This window comes from Microtus pennsylvanicus, chromosome 5 (genome assembly GCF_037038515.1).
Source record: "Microtus pennsylvanicus isolate mMicPen1 chromosome 5, mMicPen1.hap1, whole genome shotgun sequence".
Classification (NCBI taxonomy): Eukaryota; Metazoa; Chordata; class Mammalia; order Rodentia; family Cricetidae; genus Microtus; species Microtus pennsylvanicus.
In genome coordinates this window covers 94,201,397-94,218,291 of record NC_134583.1, presented here as the reverse complement: position 1 = coordinate 94,218,291, position 16,895 = coordinate 94,201,397, and the positions used below count along the sequence as shown (strand labels likewise).

Sequence of the window (16,895 nt, the reverse complement as noted above, 5' to 3'; positions counted from 1 at the left end):
CAAAAATATACTAAAGTTGTATGCTGTGATATAAAACACGTTCAGTTTTATTCTAAAATAATGCCACCTACACCATCACGAGTATGATGCAGCAGTTACACCTAGAAGTGTCAGTGGACACTGAAACCATTTCATTACAATCAGTGACATCTGCCTTCTTTTTCATAATCTCACCAGTTCATAGGTGCTTTAATAAATATTTCCAGTCAATCTTTTAAACATACATTTAGTAATCCTCATGACATTACACGAAATAGCTAAGATCTGAAAAATACATTGTCAGCTAGAGGAGAAATACTGGGATTCTTTTCTGCAGAAGGACAAAGGAGCTTTTCATCTCCTCCAAACTCACTGGAGAAAGACAGAGAAAATGCTACAATTTCTTGACCCAATCATGTGGTTTTTTTTCTCCTCTCTGATACTAGGATCATAGAAGCAATGATTGAAAGAAGAAATATTACTGAGATCACCAAATTCATCCTCCTGGGATTCTCAGATTTCCCGCAAATCACAGCCCTGCTCTTTGTTATATTCCTCACAATTTACATTACAACGCTCACCTGGAACCTGTCTCTCTTTGTTTTAATAAGGTTGGATGCCCACCTCCACACACCCATGTATTTCTTCCTCAGTAATCTGTCCTTTATAGACCTCTGCTACATAACCACAACGATCCCCAATATGCTTTCCAACTTTTTTCAGAAAGAGCAATATATCAGCTTTGTGGGCTGCATTGTTCAATACTTTATCTTTTCCACGATGGGACTGAGCGAATCTTGCCTCATGACAGCCATGGCCTATGACAGGTATGCTGCCATTTGTAACCCACTGCTCTATTCATCAATCATGTCACCCACCCTGTGTGCTCGCATGGCGATGGGAAGCTACACAGCAGGGCTCATAGGTTCCTTAGCTCAGGTGTGTGCCTTGCTGCAGTTCCACTTCTGCGGACCTAATGTGATCAGACACTTCTTCTGTGACTTCCCCCAGCTGTTAAATCTCTCCTGCACTGACACTTCCTATGCACAGGTCGTACTTGCCATAGCAACAATATTGTTTGGGCCTACAAATGCCTTAGCCATCATGGTATCTTATGGCTATATCTTCTTGTCCATCATGAAGATCACTTCAGCTAAGGGCAGGTCCAAGGCACTCAATACCTGTGCTTCCCATCTGACAGCTGTTTCCCTATTCTACACCTCCACTGCCTTTGTCTATCTGAGTTCCAGTTCTGGTGGCTCTTCCAGCTTAGATAGATTTGCATCTTTTTTCTACACTGTGGTGATTCCCATGCTGAACCCTTTGGTTTATAGTCTGAGGAACAAGGAAATCAGAGATGCTATAAAGAGGTTACAGGGGAAGATGAAATGCTTCTAACAAAAGTTTTTGAGATTTGTCACTGATCGGCATGTCAGTAAGAATATTCCTACATACATTGAACAGAGGCTCAGCTTGATACAGATTATGTAGCAATATAGACCATAGCTGATTTGATACTACTGAAACATTATCCTTATAAATCGTGGAGGCTTATATTTTTTGTTCCATCAGAAATAGCCTCCTGTTTCATTATTTATCCACAGTATTTGTGAAACATCTAAATTTATATCTTTTTGCTGCTGCAGTTGAAGTTGCCTGGGTCTCACCTTACAGAAGCTGCCTGGCTGGAGCTCCCTGGCTCCAGAAGCCTTGTCTGACAAATGGACCAGTGCAGCATAATAAAGGCCTGGTGTGTTGTTCTTTGTTACTGAGCAAGGAACCTTCTGTTTGAAGGAATAATGTAATGCTGGGTTGGCTCTACCTCCTGGAACCAAAGTACTTCTCCTAGTTACAGGGTTCCTAAGAAAAATCAGTCCTAATCATATGTCAAGTTTTGGTTAAAATACTTGTCACCACTGACTACTACCTAAGTTCAGAAGACGTGGTTTAAGTCTTCAGTAGTAATGAAAGATATGATTTGTTCAGAGCTATTTAATATGAGTGTGCTTATTTCATTCTTGAAACCAGAATCCAGATGAGATTTCATATTTAAATTTCAAATGATCAATAGTAGTATCTGATACTGTGGTTTATTTTGTCATATTAAACCATCACTATTTTTCATTGGTTAACATAGACAATGGTATCTTATCAGTTTTTTTCTGATATTTCAAGTATCTGCTCTATTTCTTATGGCAATACACCTATGAATTCACTGTACTAAGTTAGTGAATACTCAGTTTTCTAAAGACTAATAACAATTATGAAAAGCAATGTATAGGCCTTCAAAATGAAAAAAAAAACAATATAGGTATAATCAAGAAACTATCAAGTGTCCACGAAGATCCTGAACCCTGAACAGGAGTGTCTGAGAGGAACTTGGACGGACTTTTCTGTAGAGAGCAAGGTTACTTGTCTATATTTAGGCTCTAAAAACCAGTTCGTGATTAGGCATTAGCTTGTTCCATACTTCCTTTCCTGTAGTTTCTTTGTCCCTTAAGATCGAACATGACAAATGCTCAAACTCACTTTTAACTGTAATAGATTTTGTTAGTGAAAGAGGAGCAGAGGTGAGATGAAGGTCTGCAGGAGGAAGTCTGAAGGGAACGTCCATACTTAGCCCTGTGTGCTTCCTCACTTTGTCGCTAGAAGCCAATGTGACAGACAGTGATTGTTCTATTAGTAGGATATGAGAGATGGCTCAAGTTGATCTACCTTATCTGACATTGATGGATTATGGGATAGTAAAAAAAACTAAAGCTCGGTTATTAATCTATTGAATTTTTGATTGTTTGTTCAGCAGAACTGAACCTCATGTCTATAACATTTGACTTATAAGATCACAAAAATTTCAAGTCACTCTGTTATTTCACCATACCCAAGTAATTTGTTTTATCGTCTAGGTTTTTTTTTGTGCTATAAACTATGCTATAGTTTATTTTCAGTACTTACAGACATCTAAAATCTCATGCAATCTCCAACTACTCTAATCCTGAATTTATCAAAAAAGTAAGATAAGTAGATTCTAAACAAATACACTGAAATATATCTCCAATAATACAGCTTATTTGGAATATACTAATAAGTCATAAAGGATTCTCACTTGAAGTCATTCGAATTCATGAATTTAAAGGGTATTTGCTGCATAAACTTTTTTAAAGTATGACCAAATCAAGCATATTTATTCTTTTGAGGAAAACAATGTTCCTTCTTGTTCCATTAATTACTCCAACCTTTATAATTTTAGTGACATAAATATATTAAAGAAGTTTACTTTCAACTACTACGTAATGTAACTCATTTTATCTCAGTGACCAGAATAAACATGAGTTTATTTTTAAAAGATTAATCCTTACTATAGTCTTGCAAAGATCAGAACTATGGACAAGAAGTTAAAACAAGAAATGAAACATATCTTAAAAGTTAAAGAGACTTCTGGTCAACACGTTGGAATAAATTTACACTTACTGTTCCAAACATGTAGCAAATAGAGTGGAATAATAAACAGTGAAAAGCAAAAGGTAGCAATTTGTGTTCAAGAAACAGATAAGCTCGACTTGGCACCAACCCACTTGAGAGCAGACAAGCAGGGTGAAGGTAAAGGATTCTTCTGCACCCTTTGGGAGCTTCTCTTAGTTTCCTTTGAACCTTTAGTGATGCAGTCTTCAAACTATAGGGGCCAATATTTATTGTAAGATTTAATAGAACACGTCCTTGTCAATTCTATTGTTGCATGAATTTAATGGCAGAAAGACTATAGGAAATTGTTGTTTGCCATAAATTTAATGATATATATTTTCTTTCTTCTGCAGTAAAAGAAGGTTATAAGTAACAAGTATGGATATTTAAAAAAACATGTTGAATTAAGCTTCCCACAGATAGTCTCTTCTCTCTCTGTCCTCCCAGATATAATCTCCCAGTAGCATCCCAAAGTGCTGCTATACAAAACCAGCTACCGCCTTCCTTCCCCCTGGTCACATCTGTCAATCCTACAGTTCCTAACCTCCCTACCCTCAAAATCCCCAGCCACAGGAGGAATCCCCTTCTAATCCAAGGGCCTCTTCTTCTAGGGTAACAAGATAGAGCCACTCCTCTCCTACTGCTCATGACATCCAATCCCCCATTCTCATACACAGCTCTGACAGTTATTTCATTGTGGGCTCCCTTTTCTCTCTGACACCATCCATAGCATTCACAAAAGAACTTCCCCACATTTCCTCCCTCCCTCCCTCCCTTCCTTGCTTCTTTCCTTCCTTCCTTCCTTCCTTCCTGCCATCTACATTCCTTCCTAATTTCCTTCCTTTCTGCCTTCCTCACAAACTCATCCCAATATACCAACCATCTAGACTACGAGGCATTCGGTGTGAAGAGGCCAGCTAAGCAAGCCTATAGAACAGGCTATCTACAAACACTACAGTCACCAAAGAGCCAGAGAGGAAACAGAAAATAAGGAAGCTCAGAAATCAGAACTTTGAACTATAATCATCCCCAACATTGATGCCAAGATATTAGCCTCACAACACAATCAATATGTCTCCACTAGAGCCCAGGTACGCTACCGCAGCAGATCCTGATTATTCCAAAAGATTCACAGCACAAGAAAAACACTTTAAAACAAACTATATGAAGATGATAGAGAGGTGCTTAAAAAGGAAATGAATAAATCCCTTAAAGAAATCCAAGAAAGCACAAATAAACAGTTGAAGGAAATGAATAAAACTGATTAAGACATGAAAATGGAAATAGAAGCAATGAAGAAATCACAAACTGGGGGAATTCTGGAAATTAAAATTTAAGAATGCAAACAGGAAATACAGAGGCAAGCTTCACCATCAGAATACAAAAGATGGAAGACAGAATTTCAAATATTGAAGATATGATCAAAGAAACTGATAGATCAGTCAAAGAAAAGGTTAAACCTAAAAAATTCCTGACACAAATATCCATGAAATCTGGTACAATATAAAAAGACCAAATCTAAAAATAATAGAAATGGAAAGAGAAGAATTCTAGCTCAAGGGCCCAGAAAATATTTTCAAATTAATCATAGAAGAAATTTTTCCTAACCTAAAGAAAAAGATGCCTATACATGTATAGTAAGAAGCATAAAGAAGCCAGGTGTTGGTGGCACAGGCCTTTAATTTCAGCACTCAGAAGGCAGAGGCAGGTGGATCTCTGTGAGTTGAAGGCCAGTCTGCTCTACAAGAGCTAGTTCCAGCACAGACTACAAAGCTACAGATAAACCCCGTCTGAAAAAAAAAGAGAGAAAGAGAGAGAGAGAGAGAGAGAGAGAGAGAGAGAGAGAGAGAAAGAAAGAAGAAAGCCCATAAATAACACTAACAGATTGTACCAGAAAAGAAGGACCTCTTATCACATAATAATCAAAGTCTTAAACATATAAGAACAAAGAATATTAAAAACTGCAAAAGAAAACAACCAAGTAGCATATAAAAATAGACCTATTAGAAATATACCTGACTTTTCTGTGGAGATTCTAAAAGCAAGAAGAACCTGTACAGATGTACTGCAGACCTTGGGAGACCACATTTGTCAGATCAGATTACTATACCTAGTAAAACCTTTCTATCACAATAGATGATGAAAATAAGATATTCCATGATAATTTCAAATTTTAAACAGTATCTATCTATAAATACAGGCCTACTAATGTACTAAAAAAAAGCTTTAACTGAAGAAGGTTAACGACACCCATGAAAACACAAGAAATAAATAACCTCACACAACAAAATCAAAATTACACACACACACAAACATTCACACACACACACACGCACACATGCATACACAAACATACACACAGTTCTGCCACTACCACAAAACACCAAAATAATAGGAGCAAACAATAATTAGTCACTGATATATCAGTGGTCTCAATTTTTTAATAAAAAGGCCAGACTAACAAAATGGATGAGAAAACAGGATCCATCCTTCTGATGCACACACTAACCTGGTAATACCTCCTGAAATAACTAATCTGGTGTGACTGAAGAAATTCTAAGACATCTCTCATTGCTAGTCATATAATACAATCTTGGTCACATCTTTGTCTATTCCTAGGTTTGACTAAAAAGAGATATTATGTATATAATAAAGAGTGTAGGGGCCAAGTTTTTACATCATGGTTACTAACATGTGTGGTGGCCATATCTTTTTTTTCCAGCTTTCTCAGGCCCTAACTAGGTGAATATTTGAGTCTCACATTGGTACACCTAAATGATGTTGGCTTATTTTACTTATTGCTCTTTGCGGGGGGGGGGTCCAAAACTCAAACTCCAAATAAACCACACTTGGAGACTTATTCTTCATTATAAATGCACAGCCTTAGCTTGGCATGTTTCGTGTCAGCTTTTATTAACCTAAATTATCCCATTATCTTTTACCTCTGGATTTTTTCCTTTATCTTACTTTTGTATATCTTATTTTCATTATTACTCCATGTCTGACTGTGTGGCTGTGCTTCCCATAAGAATAAACTGGACATCTTGTAAGATGACGGCTGTCCTAATTTTCTTTACTATATTAGCCATTTTGCTAATGCATGTATCTCATAGTAAACTGTACAGTTAAAATGCCGCACCAAATTTTATAAAAAAGAGAAACTGTTCAGTTTTAAAAACTGTATCATTAAACCTTATCAGAGAACATAAAACTATTCACCTACCAACGAGAATTAGATTTTTAACATTCTGCATATACTCCTTACCCCTACAAATCAGTGTGACTTTAGCAGATAAACTGAGACTGCCTGCATCACCAGTAAGATAGTGATGAACCTTCTCTGTTACACTCAAGATCTCCTCTAAGGAAAGCAACAAAGTTTGGGGAATCAGCCTAGAGTTTTATATTTTTAATAGTTCTCATAAGAATTTCACACATAGGTACTTAATCTACATTACTTCTTTTATCTGACCCATTCCAGTTCTCCATGTTACAACATCATGATCTCTTCTTATTACCGCTACATGTATATACATATGTATATGTGAAAGTCCCTGTGTGGTTGCACAACCCCAGTGGACACATCTGCAAAGCAAACCCCATACCTAAGGCTCAGAGAAAAATCAAAGAAGAAAGGGCAGAAAGATTGTAAGGAACAGTAAGCAAGTAAGCAGAGACTCATGTTAATGAATCCTGTCCCCTAGATATGACAGGGAAAATGCAGCAGTAAACTCTCAACAATATCTGTACGTGCCCAAGACCAGAATATTGCAAAACATGCATCTACGTGAATGTGAACAGAGAAATTTCTACATGGCGTCACCCCTAGATGAAGAGGTATATGTTTTTATAATGAAGGACTGTTTTCATGAAGAATTAGAAATGCAGAATAATAAATTGGAAAGAGTAGCAAGGCAAAGTAAATGTATAACTTGGGTGCTCCATAGAATTATGAAGAATACACTTACTGATTATCAAGCTTTAGACTCTCTATGAGAGCTCTCTATGAACTAATAATGACTGTTGGCTCCATTTAGTGGGTGACAATAGTGAGGTCTGAGGAGGCTAACAAAGTCACACAAGCTGCAGGTGAGAAAGCCAGAATTCAGAGTTCTATGATAGCAACATTCCAAAGATCATATTAAGTCATCAGTAGGGCAAATCTCAGCTTGTTATTTCTTCTTCTGTGCATAAGAAATAATATTGTTACGGTGATTGATGTAGTTTAGGTGTCTAAGAAAATAAACGATTGTATTCCTTTAAAAGCGTGTTGTGAACAAGGCAGTTTATGTAACTGCAACCAATTGTTTCAAGCTTTGTAACTAGCGAACTGTGCCACTGTAAGCCAACCCTGTAACATCTCTGATCTCATGATTACAAGCAAAAAGTTGAGACTTTGGGAACTAGAAGATTTTCTATGTCCTTTCTAGCACATACAGCTCTAAGGTTGGTAGAGTAAAAACCCTGAGATAATTATAGAAGATAAGGGGACAAAATATCTGGAAGTCACTATAAGCAAACAAGAGGAAGATCTATATGACAAGATCTTTAAATCTCTGAAGAATGAAATTGAAGAAGACACAAGAAAATGAAAAGATCTCCCATGCTCTTGTGATGTGGGCTTTCCCACTGTATGGTGTGAATAGCATTGGTTAATAAAGAAGTTACATTGGAACTGTGACAGGGTAGAGCAGAACTAGGTAGGGAAACCTAAACTGAATGCTGAGAGAAAGAAGGCAGTCAGGAGAAGTCATGTAGCCCTGCTGCAGACAGATTCCAGAACGTTACCCAGTAAGCCACAGCCTCATGGCAATACACTGATTAATAGTAATGGGTTAAATTAATATGTAAGAGGTAGCTGATAAGAAGCTAGAGCTAGTAGTCCAAGTGGTGAAATAAATAATACAATTTCTGTGTGATTATTTCAATCAAATTAAAAAATGATGTAAAGACCTAAACAGAGAACTCTCAATAGATGAATCTAAAATTACCAAAAGACACTTAAGGAAATGCTCAATACCCTAAGCCCTCAGAGGTTGGGGGCTACAGACCCCTAACCCCTTGACTTTCTACGCCAGCCTCAGACTCTTTGCATGCTTGAGTGAACTGAGCAAAACACCTGTGCCTGCAGCTGCTCTCAGCACGAGATCTTGATGGCCGGGGAGTGGGTTCTGATGAGGCCTGCAGCTGAAAGATCCTGAGATATGGGGCATGGCTATCAAGATCCCTATATAAGCTTTACTGGAGCACAATAAAGTTGGCACTCTTGTATGAAGAATGACCTGTGTCCCTGTGTGTGCATGTGCTTTCAAGTCTCCAGCTTAGTTCCTGGCTCTTGTACTGTACTGTAGTGCAGGCTCTACAATCAGAGAAAAGCAAATCAAAACAACCCCGAGATTTCTAACCACACCTGTAAGAATGGTCAAGATCAAAAGCACTGATGATAACTTATGCTGGAGAGGTTGTGGGGAAAAGGGAACACTCCTCTATTGCTGGTTGGATTTCAAACTGGCACATCTGCTTTGGTTATTACTATGGCGATTTCTCAAGAAATTAGGAAACAAACTACCTAAATAATACATTTGGATATTTACCCAATGAATGCTCAATTGTACCAAAAGGACATGTGCTCAACTCTGTTCATAGCAATATTGTTTGTCATTACCAGAACCTGGAAACAACTGAAATGTCCCTCAACTGAAGAATGGATTAAAAAAAATATGGTACATTTACACAATAGAGTACTACACAGCAGGAAAAATGATGACATCTTGAAATTTGTAGGCAAATGGATGGATCTAGAAAACTTCATATCAAGTGAAGTAACCCAGACCCCCCCCCAAAAAAGAACAAATATCATATGTACTCCCTCGTAGCTGGCTTTCATACATAAAGAAAAGAAAAAACAGCCTACATGATCTGGAAGAACCTAGAGAACAAAGAGGATCCTAAGAGAGACATACATGGATCTAATCTACATTCAAAGTAGAAAAAGACAAGATCTAAGTAAATTGGGGACCATGAGAGAAAGTAGAAGGGGAGAGGAGAGAGCAAATGAGGAGAGCAGCGAAAAATATATAGTTCAATAAAAACAAGTAAATCAAGGAGACTAGAAGAAAGTGGAAAATAGCTACAAATGGCAAAGTGGGCCTGAAATCATTAGGGAAATCTCTCCAGCAACCATTACACCAGAGAGCAAGTGTCTATAGTGCCTTCTCTATAATTGGCTCTTCCCCTTCCACCTTAGGTCTCAACAGGATCCCAGAGCTTCTGTCAAACTTGCTGTCAGTGGACAGCTACCAGCTAAGTCCTTGGCCGAAAACATGCACTTAGGAGAGAAATCAAGCTCAACTGGAAAATATGTGGGAAGATAAAGAGGCACAAGAAACTCATCTTCTTCCAATATTGCAGCTGAGACTGAAATTTAAGATTTGGAAGGTAGAATTTGTGTTATCTAAAGACCCATGTAGGTTTTAAAAGTAAGACTTAAGTGGGACTATGTTTTTAGAAATTGACCTCACCTACCCATCCTCCCCTCACCTCTCACCTGAATGTCGTTTTCTCTCTCTTTACTCAGATTTCTGACCCTCGATGAATAGAATTGTCTCAAATGTAAATCTGAGGTGTGAGATGAATGCTAAACTGGAAAATATCTGACTGTGGAATCCATTACCTTCTGGTTGCTCTCTAGTGTGGGGAGGACAAGGGGGTCATCTAATGACAAAGGAAACAGTGAGTGTAAATCCTGGCCACAGTGCTAGGCAGTCACAGACACCTGAACCAAAACAAAACACTTTCTGTCAGGGAAGTGGACTGAGATCAAATCATGCTTGTCTGTGTTCCAAATTTCTCAATATTCACAATGTTTATATTTCAATTTCTTCTTCAGAATTCTGCTTTTAAAATAATGTTTGATCTCTGTTGAAATACATGGATTGACAATGTGCCTTTCCCTCTCTGAGGATTGGATAAAAATGGGGTGGGAGGGTGTGTGGAGGAAATGGAAACAGGAGAGGGAGTGGGAACCTGGGATTGGTATGTATAATTGAAAAAGATAGTTCATTCTGTTTTAAAAAATAAACAAATAGAGGAAAGAAAAAAAGAATATATTACTTGAGTATTAATTTTTATTTAGCTAGAGACAAAGTAAATGTTAATGATAGGACACAGTCCTCATGTAATTTCTTTTCCCCTTCGACAGGCTTCAAACAGATTTTGGCTCTTCTCCTTCATTGTGCTGGCAGTCTGCAATCTCCAGGATGGCACAGCAGATACTGGAATTCACACGATAGGTGCAGATGGTTTGGGTTTGAACCATTGGTTATGCAGCAACTTTCTCACCTTCACCTGGTTCTCTGCCTCTCAAGCCTGAAACTGATTGAATCTTTTTCAAGTCAGCACTGGGAAACATCTTGATTAGCTCAGTGTACCTATTTAAGTCTCCATTCAAGATTTCCATCAGTCTGCTTTTCTTCCCTAGCTGTTCAGAGAGATGGTGAATACAGGAAACACATCCATCAAAGAGAGTGAGTATATTCAGAATTCCCCTTTGTAGAACTATCAAGAAAAATCTTACTGGGAATAAAAACAAGGATCCACATCTCCCCAGTCCCTTCTGTATATGGTGGGCTACACAGAATACGCTGCAGTTTGCTTCTCCATGTTACAAAACGCAATTAAAGAAAATAATGAAATCTCTTGCAGCCGATGGCTCAACAGTTTCTCTGAATTTAAGCTTTTATGTCAGTGTTTTGGGGATGCTCATAACTGTCCTAGTAAACTCAGGGTTCAAAGGCACTGGCACTCACTTTGTTAAGAAAAGAGCTTTAGTTTCCTTAGCACTTTAGACAAAATCATAATGAAAGGGAGCATCAGACCTGACGCCCTGATTTTTAAACCTTTAACCATATTCCTGCTATATTGTTGTCCAAGAAGCAAAAACACTCTAAAAAGGAGATAATCCTCCCTTAATGCCAAGCATGAACCACCACTTCCTGAGTGGGTGTTTCCCTAAGGGCATCCCAAAGACTTATTCCAAAATTTGATTGGTCATATATGAATCATTCTATCACAATTATATTATACTCCAGGTCACTTCGAAAATGTTGTCTTAAATGTATTAGCAAATAATTGAGAAAATTGTGTAAATAGGGTAAATTTTCCTAAAGGAAAAATTACAAAAATTACTAACGTCATAATATGTGATATAAAACACTTTCTGGTTTTTTCTGAAATAATGCCACCTCCACCACCATGAGTGTGATGCAGCAGTTACACCTAGAAGTGTCAGTGGACACTGAAACCATTTCATTACAATCAGTGACCTCTGCCTTCTTTTTCATAATTTCAGCAGTTAATGGATGCTTTAATAAATATTTCCAGTCAATCTTTTAAATATATTTTAATAATCCTCATGACACTACATGAATCAGCTATGATATGGAAAATATATTGTCAGCTATAGAAGAAATGCTGTGATTTTTTTCTGTAGAAGGACAATGGAGTGTTTCATTTCCTCTAAACTTACTGGAGCAAGTCACAGAAAATGCTGCTATTTCACTCGACCCAGTCAAGTGTTCTTTTTCTCCTCTGTGATACTAAAATCATGGAAGCAATGACTGAAAGAAGAAATATTACTGAAATCACCAAATTCATCCTCCTGGGATTCTCAGATTTCCCGCAAATCACAGCCCTGCTCTTTGTGATATTCCTCACACTTTACATTACAGTGCTGACCTGGAACCTGTCTCTCTTTGTTTTAATAAGGTTGGATGCCCACCTCCACACACCCATGTATTTCTTCCTCAGTAATCTGTCCTTTATAGACCTCTGCTACATAACCACAACGATCCCCAATATGCTTTCCAACTTTTTTCAGAAAGAGCAATATATCAGCTTTGTGGGCTGCATTGTTCAATACTTTATCTTTTCCACGATGGGACTGAGCGAATCTTGCCTCATGACAGCCATGGCCTATGACAGGTATGCTGCCATTTGTAACCCACTGCTCTATTCATCAATCATGTCACCCACCCTGTGTGCTCTCATGGCGATCGGAAGCTACACAGCAGGGCTCATAGGTTCTTTATCTCAGGTGTGTGCCTTGCTGCAGCTCCACTTCTGTGGACCTAATGTGATCAGACATTTCTTCTGTGACTTTCCCCAGCTGTTAAATCTCTCCTGCACTGACACTTCCTATGCACAGGTCGTACTTGCCATAGCAACAATATTGTTTGGGCCTACAAATGGCTTAGCCATCATGGTGTCTTATGGCTATATCTTCTTGTCCATCATGAAGATCACTTCAGCTAAGGGCAGGTCCAAGGCACTCAATACCTGTGCTTCCCATCTGACAGCTGTTTCCCTATTCTATACCTCCAGTGCCTTTGTCTATCTGAGTTCCAGCTCTGGTGGCTCCTCCAGCTTAGATAGATTTGCATCTGTCTTCTACACTGTGATGACGCCATTGTTGAACCCTTTGGTTTATAGTCTGAGGAACAAGGAAATCAGAGATGCTATAAAGAGGTTACAGAGGAAGATGAAATGCTTCTAACAAAAGTTTTTTGAGATTTGTCACTGATTGGTATATCAGTGAGAAAATTTCAACATACATTGAACAAAAGCTCAACTTGATACAGATTATGCAGCAATATAGATCATAACTGATTTGATAACACTGAAACATTATCCTTATAAATCGTGGAGGCTTATATTTTTCTTGTTCCTTTATAAATAGCCTCCTCTTTCATTATTTATCCACAGTATTTGTGAAACATCTAAATTTATAACTTTTTGCTGCTGTATTTGAAGACTTCAGGCCTGGGTCTCACCTTACAGCTCCCTGGCTCCAGAAACCTTGTCTGACAAATGGACCAATGCAGCATAATAAAGGCTTTGTGGGTTGTTCTATGTTTCGGAGCAAGGAACCTCTGTTTGAAAGAATAATGTAATGCTGGCTTGGCTGTACCTCCTGGGACCAAAGTACTTCTCCTAGTTACAGGGTTCCTAAGAAAAATCAGTCCTAATCATATGTCAAGTTTTGGTTAAAATACTTGTCACCACTCACTACTACCTAAGTTCAGAAGACGTGGTTTAAGTCTTCAGTAGTAATGAAAGATATGATTTGTTCAGAGCTATTTAATATGAGTGTGCTTATTTCATTCTTGAAACCAGAGTCCAGATGAGATTTCATATTTAAATTTCAAATGATCAATAGTAGTATCTGATACTGTGGTTTATTTTGTCATATTAAAGCATTTCTATTTATCATTAGTTAACATATACAACAGTATCTTATCAGTTTGTTTCTGATATTTCAAATATCGGCTTTATTTCTTATGGCAATACACCTATGAATTCACTGTAATAAGTTAATGAATACTCATCTTTTAAAGACTAATAACAATATGAAAAACAATAATAGGCTTTCAAAATTAAAAATCAATATAGGTATAATCAAGAAACCACAATGTGTCCATCAAAGATCCTGAACCCTGAACAGGAGTGTCAGAGAGGATTTTGAATGGACTTTTCTGTAGAGAGCATGGTAACTCATCTATATTTAGGCTCTATAAACCAGTTCATGATTAAGAGACAATGGCATTAGCTTGTTCCATATTTACTTTATCGAGCATGACAAATGCTCAAACTCACTTTTAACTGTGATGGATTTTGTTAGTGAAAGAGGAGCAGTGGTGAGATGAAGGTCTGCAGAAGTCTGAAGAGAACGTCCATATTTAGCCCTGTGTGCTTACTACTTTGTTACTAGAAGCCAATGTGACAGACAGGGATTGCTCTATTAGTAGGGATATGAGATATGGTTCAGGTTGACTGACCTTATCTGACTTTGTGTAACTATGTGATATTAAAAAATAAATAAAGCTCGGTTATTAGTCTATTGAATTTTTGATTTTTTGTTCAGCAGACCTGAATCTCATAGCTATAACATTTGACTTAGTAAGATCATAAAAATTTCAAGTCACTCTGTTATTTCACAATATCCAAGTAATTTGTTTTATTCTCTTGCTTTTTATTTTTTTGCTATAAACTATTCTTTTTTTTATTGAGAAAAGGAAAAAAAAGTTTCAGCTTTCTCCCAGCCTCCCATTTCCCTCCCCCTCCTCCCACTTCTCTCCTCCTCCCTCTCCAGTCCATAGAGCAGTCAGGGTTCCCTGCCCTGTGGAAAGTCTAAGGTCCTCCCCCCTCCGTCCAAGTCTAGGAAGGTGAACATCCAAACTGGCTAGGCTCCCACAAAGCCAGAACATGAAGTAGGAACAAAACCCCGTGCCATTGTCCTTGGCTTCTCATCAGCCCTCCTTGCTCGCCATGTTCAGAGAGTCCAGTTTTATCCCATGCTTTTTCAGTCACAGTCCAGCTGGCCTGGGTGAGCTCCCAATAAATCAGCCCCACTGTCTTAGTGGGTGGGTGCAGCCCTCGTGGTCTTGACTTTCTTGTTCATCTTCTCCTTCCTTTTGCTCCTCATTGGGACCTTGGGAGCTCAACTATGTTCATAGCAGTATTATTTGTAATAGCCAGAACCTGGAAACAACTTAGATGTCCTTCAATGGAAGAATGGATGAAGAAAGTGTGGAATATATACACATTAGAGTACTATGCTGTGGTAAAAAACAATGATTTCTCGAATTTTGCATGCAAATGGATGGAAATAGAAAACACTATCCTGAGTGAGGTAACCCAGACCCAAAAAGATGAACATGGGATGTTCTCACTCATAATTGGTTTCTAGCCATAAATAAGGGTCACGGAGTCTACAATTGGTGAACCTAAAGAAGCTAAATAAGAAGGTGAACCCAAGGAAAATCATATAGTTATCCTCTTGGCTATGGGAAGTAGACAAAATTGCCGGGGAGAAAATTGGGATCTTGGGGGTGGGGTGGGATGGGGGTAAGGGGAGATGGGGAGAGAAAAGTGAGAAGGGGAGGATGGGGGGAACTTGGGGAAACAGGATGATTGGGATATAGGGAGGTTGGATAGGGGAGCACGGAAGCACAATTTTTAGTTAAGGGAGCCACCTTAGGGTTGGCAAGAGACTTGAACCTAGAGTGGCTCCCAGGAGACCAAGGCGATGTCCCCAGTTAGTTCCTTGGGCAGCTGAGGATAGGGAACCTGAAATGACCCTATCCTATAGCAATACTGACAAATATCTTGCATATCACCATAGAACCTTCATCTGGTGATGGATGGAGATAGAGACAGAGACCCACACTGGAGCGCTGGACTGCTATAAACTATTCTATAGTTTGTTTTGGGTACTTACAGACACCTAAAACTTCATGCAGTTTCCAATTACTCTAAGTCTGGTTTTATCAATAACAAAAAATTAGGATAAATACATTCCACACAAATAAATTGAAATATATCTCCAATAATATTGCTTATCTGGAATATAGTAATGACACATAAAGGATTCTCACTTGAAGTCACTCAAATTCTTGAATTTAAAGGGTATTTGCTGCATGCATTTTATGGCATAAAGACTATAAGAAATTGTTGTTTGCCATAAATTTATTGATATATATTTTCTTTCTTCTGCAGTAAAAGAAGGTTATAAGTATGGATATTTTTTAAAAAACATGTTGAATTAGGCTTTCCACAGATAGCCTCTCCTCCCTCTGTCCTCCCAGATATAATCTCCCAGTAGCATCCCAAAGTGCTGCTATACAAAACCAGCTACAGCCTTCCTTCCCCCTGGTCACATCTGTCAATCCTACAGTTCCTAACCTCCCTCCCCTCAAAATCCCCAGCCACAGGAGGAATCCCCTTCTCATCCAAGAGCCTCTTCTTCTAGGGTAACAAGATAGAGCCACTCCCTCCTACTGCTCATGAGATCCAATCCCCCATTCTCATACACAGCTCTGACTGTTATTTCATTGTGGGCTCCCTTTTCTCTCTGACCCCTTCCTTAGCTGTTCACAAAGAACTTTTCCCCATTTTTCTTCCCTCCTTCCTTTCTGTCTTTCTTTCTTCCTTCTTTCCTTCCTTCCTTCCTTCCTTTCTTTCTTTCTTCCTTCCTTCCTTTTCTCTTTTCTTCCTTCCTTCCTTCCTTTCTTTCTCCCTTATTCCTACCTACCTTCTTTCCTTTCTGCCTTCGTTCCCAACTCATCCCAATATACCAACCATCAAGACTATGAGGCATTCGGTATGAACAGGCCATTTGAGCAAGCCTGTAAACCAGGCTATCCACACCCACTACACTCTCTAAAGAGCCAGAAAGGGAACAGAAAATATGGAAAACAGTCAAGCCCAGAAATCATAACCTAGAACTATAGCCATCCCCAACCCAGATGCCTCAATACCACCCTAACAACTCAATTAATCTGTTTCCACTAGAGCCCAGGAATGCTATCTCAGCAGGTCCTTAATATTAAAAAGAGTCATAACACAATGAAAACACCTTAAAACTGATGTAGAAAGGTCATTGGTTAATTATAATAAAG

At 38.4% G+C, this 16,895-nt stretch overlaps 2 protein-coding genes across 2 annotated transcripts; both read left to right on the top strand.

Annotated features, from left to right (window-relative positions):
• Window positions 1–438: 438 nt before the first annotated feature.
• LOC142851389 (olfactory receptor 5AN1-like) lies at window positions 439–1,377 on the top strand. Its single transcript, XM_075975240.1, has one exon. The coding sequence runs from the start codon at window positions 439–441 to the stop codon at window positions 1,375–1,377; it is 939 nt and encodes a 312-aa protein (XP_075831355.1).
• A 10,666-nt stretch (window positions 1,378–12,043) lies between these two features.
• LOC142851388 (olfactory receptor 5AN1-like) lies at window positions 12,044–12,991 on the top strand. Its single transcript, XM_075975239.1, has one exon. The coding sequence runs from the start codon at window positions 12,044–12,046 to the stop codon at window positions 12,989–12,991; it is 948 nt and encodes a 315-aa protein (XP_075831354.1).
• Window positions 12,992–16,895: the final 3,904 nt, after the last annotated feature.

Coding starts and splice junctions, on each gene's coding strand:
- LOC142851389 (XM_075975240.1), top strand. CDS start 439: ATGATTGAAAGAAGAAATATTACTGAGATCACCAAATTCATCCTCCTG.
- LOC142851388 (XM_075975239.1), top strand. CDS start 12,044: ATGGAAGCAATGACTGAAAGAAGAAATATTACTGAAATCACCAAATTC.